The 7,346-nt window shown below is 38.7% G+C and overlaps 1 protein-coding gene across 2 annotated transcripts; it reads right to left on the minus strand.

Annotated features, from left to right (window-relative positions):
- sat1a.2 (spermidine/spermine N1-acetyltransferase 1a, duplicate 2) lies at nt 1-3,134 on the minus strand. Of its 2 annotated transcripts, none has more exons than XM_064350738.1 (6): nt 2,867-3,134; nt 2,187-2,238; nt 1,991-2,080; nt 825-926; nt 630-670; nt 1-315 (listed from the first exon to the last, which is right to left on the minus strand). In XM_064350738.1, the coding sequence occupies exons 1-6, from the start codon at nt 2,930-2,932 to the stop codon at nt 148-150; spliced, it is 519 nt and encodes a 172-aa protein (XP_064206808.1). In that variant the 5' UTR covers nt 2,933-3,134; the 3' UTR covers nt 1-147. The 2 variants fall into 2 exon arrangements, with proteins under 2 accessions (XP_064206808.1, XP_064206809.1); XM_064350739.1 differs by having other exon boundaries at nt 1,997-2,080; nt 2,867-3,133.
- Between the last annotated feature and the right edge of the window lie 4,212 nt (nt 3,135-7,346).

A 7,346-nucleotide genomic window follows, 5' to 3' on the forward strand; every position in this document is an offset into this window, starting at 1 on the left:
AACAATCTCTGTTGTGCATTTTATTTCATATAATGTGTGAAACGAGCAAAGAATTGTATTGCTTGCACAAAAAATAAAAAGTAACAGAAAACCCCACCCAGGGGGGTGGGGCTGAGGTGTCGATGTGTGTCCACATCACGCCCATCTCTACTTGGCGGACATCTTAAGCAGGTACTGCTTGTCGATCTCAAAGAGCCGCCAGCCCTCCTGGAGCGATAGGTCAGATGCACCGCGTCGCTTGTAGAACTCGATGGATTTCTTGTTCCACTCGGCCACAATGAAGTGCATGCTGCTGCAGCGAGTCTTCACCGCCGTCTGGAAGATGAGCCACGAAGAAAATGAGTGAGCCATGTCTGAACCCATCTCCATCTAACACTGCTAACTAAACTGTACTATAACAGTCACATAAGAACATATCTGAGAAATTCATTTTAGACCATTCATTTTAAACTTGTATTCTTTCTCTTTTATTGTCATTTGTTCCTTTGTCCGGGAGCAGTCAGAAAAATGTCACAGTAACAGATGAGACCCGTTTTGACCAGTCTGTTTTATAAATGTGTTGGAACCATGCCCTCTCCAAGTTTACATGAGTGCACAAGCCAAACCAATAATGAAAAAGTGAAGCTCACCTCGCTGAGTTTCTTCAGAATCTCTGACCCAATTCCATACCCTGAAGCACAAATCGGAAGACCATAAGTACTCAAAACCAAGGATAGAGGCAAACAGGAACACAGTTCTGTATGTATGTATATGTATATACACATATGCAACACAGACAAATGGCTCACCACAGGAGCTCAGGCTAAATATAGCAAAGGTTTTACCTCTGTACTCCTCCATCACATAGAAGTCCTCCAAGTACAGCAGCTTTCCTATCCAGGGATCATATGTGAAGTAGTACATGGCAAATCCTACCACAGTATATCCTAAAAAAAAAAAAAAACATAACAAATATAGACATTAGCATGATATGCCATCTTGTAACGCTGTTTCTGAATGAGTTGTGAGAATGTGTTCCTCCCAAAAAAAAAAAAAACAGTAAGGGGAATAGGGTTCGCCTAGAATAATACAGCTCTGAGGTATGTGCTTATGCAAGTATGCATGAGTCATCTGAGGAGAGCCGGAAGCGGTTTGTCCATTTGCAGTAAACCGGCCTCTTCCTGTCTGACTTGTGCAGTAACAGGATATAGCACTCTGGCCACCTGCCCTGTTCCCAATATCCAATTAGCAACACTGGCTTTGGAATTTCCCTCTTATTAGATACAAAGGACAGCTCCTGCCCATGCCTGTAATATGATCATTACTGGAAAGAAGCCAAAAATTCTTATGTACGATTTAATTAGGTTTCTCAGCCACAGACTGATGTACTACAGAGTGACTCCGTTAACAGGTTGATTTTGGAGTTGGAGCAACTGCAACGAGTAGCTTTGTGTGTGTGTGTGTCTGAATACTGTAAGTTAATAAGGCTGGGCTTTAGAGTCATGCTTCCGCTTGACGTGAACATGACCTCATTGGAGACATTTGTCACCATATCACTTCCTAAGGGCCTCCTTACCTTCCATGATCACGATCATGTTCATTACAGAGTAATGAATCTTTCAGTTACCTCCCCGCCCACCGCTGTACAAGCCAAGAGCCGTGTACATGGCAAAGCTAGAGACTGTAACCTGAAGATGAGGATACATTGAGAGTGTATCAATAGGAGAGAAGATATGTTTGTTTAAATGACGTCTGGAACAGAAGCCGCATCCAATGATGTGTAAAGCTGGAATACTACGATACTGTAGATTAAGAGTATACAATCCGTGCGCTAAAATCCGTACAAAACGGTTTCCGCTGCGCATTTTCCCGAGACGATTGGCTAAATAAAATTTAATTTCTATATACATTTTTAAATGCACCACATTAGTTTATTTAAAGTTGTAATCATAATCGAAACTAGTATATTTGATAACAGTTCATAAACAATACTTGAAATGATGTAGCCTACCCATACCCTCTAGGCTCTGCTGGTCCTTGGGCACTTCGGCTATGACGCAGTGGTAAAACGGGTGATCTCCGAAGCCATCTTCGAGCAGGTCTGTAAAGCAACCATTTGTTCACGGTCTCATATATTATGTTCTCACATTCAGCTTCGATCTGAGAGTCCATTTTACTTATACCATCTCGATTGATTAAATACGCACCTTTCTCTGTCAAAATGACCTGCTCCTCCATTTCTTCGAATTTTGCAAGTTCCTAAAATACAGAAGTATAAACGTAAGATAACTTCTGTAGTCAGGTCTACAGTTTTATGCACATCATAATACTTGGAAACGCGTTAGGTTACCTTGCTGTTACCCTTACGTAAGATATTTTTGTCATGATTATTTTTCATGTCGGTTAGCTAGATAGAGATACGCTAATAGGTTATTCGCATTGAACATGGAAAATGTGAGGTTTAAACTATATATCCTTGAAAATCAGCCTTAACCAACTTGTTATAAGCTAATATACACCGCACATATGTTTAATATGTGAAAGGGAAATATTTTACTTGAACGCGCCGTAATCAACAGACTAACAAAGCAGAACGTTGTGGTAAGGTGAACACGTCGATATACATTTTCAGCTGAAAACACAAAGGGAAAGCAGATGGGGCAAACATCTGTCAGTTACAAACGTTTGCTTGTGTGTTTACTTTGAGTGAACTTGCTCTCATATTAATTTTTATTTATTTAATTACTTATTTTTTCAGTGAACATCATTACAACATTACAACATTAGGCTATTCGTCGTCTACAAGCTTTACAAGCTTCGTTATTGGGATCCGCACATTTTAAATTATGGTTAGTTCATTTTTCCAAGCTTTAATAACATGGCGTACCTTTATGAGTCGCAATAAGTCAGGCACGTCCTGGGGTTCAGCTTTCCGCAATATAAAATTGGCCATTTTCTTCTTTTACTCTTTTTTCCTTTTCTCACGAGTCCTCTGTATGTGAAAAGAAGCAAAACGTGTTTCTTCATTCGTTTCCCAGGGGTATACCCTCCGTAGTCAGTCTGGGATCCTGACCCCAAAAAAGAGATTACATGCAGACTCGACGCTCGAAGCGCAGGAATACGCTACACTTGAGGTTCTTCGCTTTATAAACGCTGTTTCCGGGTTTATGTTGCAACACCGTTCCGGAAGGCCTCTTACGTCACCGTCTCCAAGTTACTGAATCGCGTGACTCCAGTTCCACAATTAATTCAGGCAGTTTTGCCTGTAAGGTCAACGACAATCATTACAGAAACCCACCCCCAGGAAAACAAGTGTTTAAAATATTTTTTAGAAGAATATAATAGTCCATCATGAACAACATCAACAACTCGGAGTGAAAGTTATCTTCTGTTTCACTTTTATTTTTGTTCGTCAGATCCACACAGTTCTGATTCATGCTGAAAATGCCACCTAAGACTAGCTAGGATTCTAAACTGATTTTAGCTGGTCATTACAGGTCAAAGCTGGTTAATGCTAGGTAAGACGATAGATCATAGCCTACTGGTGGCCAAACTGTTTGACTAGCTGACTACAGGCTGGTCAACTGGTGGACAGCTGGTCGACCAGCTAAAACCAGCTAGAAATGTTAAAACACCGTTTAAACAAGCTTGACCATTTTAGGCTGGCTTCAGCTGGAATTTTAGCATGGTATGAATATAACTCTACACAGTGTTCTTATTTCTGGTAATACAGTGATACATTGAAGTATGTTAATTACTTTTAGGTTCCCTAAATGCCATTCACAGTTATTATTCTTCAGGAACAACAGTAGGCTATTAATAGAAGATTGACTTTATTGGTATGGTTCCTAAATAACTAGCATTTATGCCACAATTAATGAACTGCAAACCAAATGACAGACACCAAATTATAAATTTAAATGTTTTGTGAAACAGGGTGGAAAAAGATGGCAAAGATAAAAAACCCAAACATACTCACATCACTATAAACTTTTCACAGAAAACCAACATTTAGTCCAACACTACAGCAACAATTAAGCAAAAAAACGGCAATATAGGGCATGAACCCACATTACAAATTAGACAATTTTCAAAAAACATGGTTACAACCTACCATGCATAGTCACATATTTAAGTAGTGATTAAATATTACACACATCACTACAAAGTTTAAAAACAGTAACCTTGAAGTGTTCACATTTTGTTGCCACCCCATAGTTAGACATACAGGCTGCTAGGGCGAACAATGAAACCCAATTTTAGGCCATGCCCCACCCAGATCGTTAACTAACAAACAACATATGTGTAATGTAACAATTTAACATAACTGAGGAATAGAAAAAATATGCACAATAAATAAAAGTCCATTGTAATACAATTGCCAGTCTGGCTCTACAGAAAACAAAAAGGCAATCAAGTGATCTCGCATTTGTGAATCATGCATACAATGCAATATTCACATTCTTAAGTAGTGATACACACATTGACACAAGGTTACATGCAGTGACTTGCATATTTTGTTGCATCATAGCTTGCAATCATGATACTTATAAGGGAATTCGTATTGCTGTATCTGCTGGTTTTTGGTGTGTGTGTTTTTTGTTTTTTTTGCTTAAATCATTAATTGACTAAAGCAGGGGCCTCAAACATTCATTTGGGATGAATTAAGACCCCTATTTTTCTGCAACCATAGAATATTTGGCAGACCTGACCAAATTTCTTATTTTTGTTAAGACTTACTAATAATAAAAAAAAAAACATGTAGCCCATCAACATGTGAATAATAGGTTCCCAGCAAACCCTCCTTCCTATAACTTTCTACAACTTTCTATACCCTTCTCCACACTTAGGCAATGTACTGTGTACAGTGCATTTACAAAAGTCGACATGCAAAAATATACTTCGCAGTGATAAGAGCTGGCACTTATGTGCAAATGTCTGTGCCCATTCATTAACCACTTTTTAATTGTGGTTGTTTAAATATAAATATTAATTTTATTTAGTGAGGGAAAAGTGGTTAAAAGCAACAGATGATAAAATAAAAAAACATGCAGCATTTAGAAAAGGCAGTGAAAATATGAATACAGAAAACCTAGCTGAGTATCTTGAGCACAGACACTTGAATGCTTTGAAAAATACCATTTCCCCGACATATACAGTCATGTGAGAGTCATTGCAAACCTATAATGACCATGATAGCTGTGGTGCTCCCTGCACAGACATGGGTGGTACTTTGCATATTAAATTATCCATACCAAATAGGAGGTTGAAGAGGCTTTTCAAAACCACAAGTGCTTCAGTGTATTTCCAAATGTATTTATAGAACTATAAATATTAACACATGTATAAATATATCTATATGAATATTTATTTGACCAGTGATCGTACCTGTAACACTGCTATTATGGCTTTATTACTTACAATCTGTACCTGTCCTCGTGTGCACTGTTAAACTAAACAACCTTTTATAGCAGACATTGCATATGGGAGTGGAAATTTTCAAAGGACCAGGTAAAATATTTACCAACCACTGCTAGTCACCAAGTCATCTGCAACCAGTTACTTGCATTTGTCCAAAGGAAACTAACAATCTCTGACCCATTTTATGTCTTTGAGCCTTGTTGGAATGTGACTGAAAAAACACTGACCTGTGACGTTCTTTTCTTTTGTTTCCAAGCACTGTCTGCTCTCTCTGTGAATGGCCTGAGCTCTAGCCTTACAGGAAACTTTCCAGAAAGCCCTGTACGAAACAGGCTGCCGTCTGTTGTTTTGGATATTTGGTGACTTGCTGCCTGGATAAAATATTGCAATTATATGGGAGCTTGACAGCAAGAAGCTGCGAAACAATTATAATTTAGGAGTATCCATATGTAGGGATTCAGCTAGTTTTTTTCTCATTATGTACATGCATGAATGATGTTATATTAGCTTGTACTTGGCAATCAAACACATTTCTCAAAGATAACTGACTTATGCCTGTAGTTTTACACTTTTTACATTATGGCATTAGTTAATAGAGACTCATGTTGACAAACAACAATAACAGACTTCAAAGGCAATCAAAAGGTTAGAATCAAAACCAGATACTGAAAGGTCTCTTATACCTGCACCATGGAATTATTTGAACACACCGGACTAATCAGAAACACCTATGATGCCATAAATATCCCCTTAAATAAAAGAGGGGGATGTGCACTTCAACCACAATTGTTTGATTACAAATCTTAAATTGTGGAGTAAAGAGCCATAACAATAAAGAAAATGTCTTTGTCCCAAACATTATGGCACTCACTATATATACAGTTCTGAAGCTGTGAAATTGTGAAGTTAGGGTGAAAACTCAATGTTTTTGGGGTGTCGTGAGTCATAAATGTAATATTGTTGGGATATTAATAAATGGTCCTGGGATGATACAGGGACAGGGTCTGGCATGTTGAAGCAGTGTGGCTGGGAAGTCCTAGTGATTCTGTGTCTTCATACATTCTGTGCACACTGTAATTTTGCGACGTCCTGTGTTACACTGCAGTTATTTTTCAGGGTTGAGTACAGCCTCGCCCTTGTCAATGTTAAACAGAGACCCTCTGTACAATCCTCCAACGCGGTACAGGCCCCGCCCTCTCAGCCAGCCATTAGAAGTTCAAAGATCACACTATTATCATATCATCACAGCAGAGCAGAGAATAACTCTGATGTATTGTCCACCCGCGTAGGGGCTGCGCTCCTGAATAGAAGCCGTACTGTGAGTAACAGGGTGTGGGGAGTCGACGTGCGACTGTGGTTCTATACAACGTTATCATGTCCAAACTTGTTGTTAAACACAGGATTGTCATGCTGTGTTATGTGTAAGTGGTTTAATATGAACATAATACCCTGAGGCAATTTAAGGCATGTTCTTCAGGAATGTAGAACAGACTTTTTCTTTGTGGTAGAGCTGGACTGGCAGTTGCATTACTGTGGCTTTAAATTTAAAAAATGACTTTGTAAGTGTCATGATTGCAAGCTATGAGGTGACAAAATGTGAAAGTCGCTGTATTTTTGCAACTCACTGTTTCTAACCTTGTGTCAATTCACACAACATAATGTAATCACTACTTAAGAATGAGACTGTGCATGGTAGTGAGAAAACAGCTTCATTGCCTTTTTGTTTGCAGTAGAGCAAGACTGGAAATTGCAGTCACAGTGGAGATTCATAAATTGTGCTGTGAATGTGTTTTTCCTATTGTACTCTTTTTGCCATATTAAATTTGGTGTGTCTATATAACAATCCGTGTGGGCCGTGCCCCAAAATTTGGTTTCTGAGTTCCCCCTGTGGTATGTGTTCTGTTTAACTAAGGAGTTGGAAAAATAAGACCAGTATTACATATCAA

The sequence above is a fragment of the Anguilla rostrata genome, chromosome 9 (genome assembly GCF_018555375.3).
Source record: "Anguilla rostrata isolate EN2019 chromosome 9, ASM1855537v3, whole genome shotgun sequence".
Classification (NCBI taxonomy): Eukaryota; Metazoa; Chordata; class Actinopteri; order Anguilliformes; family Anguillidae; genus Anguilla; species Anguilla rostrata.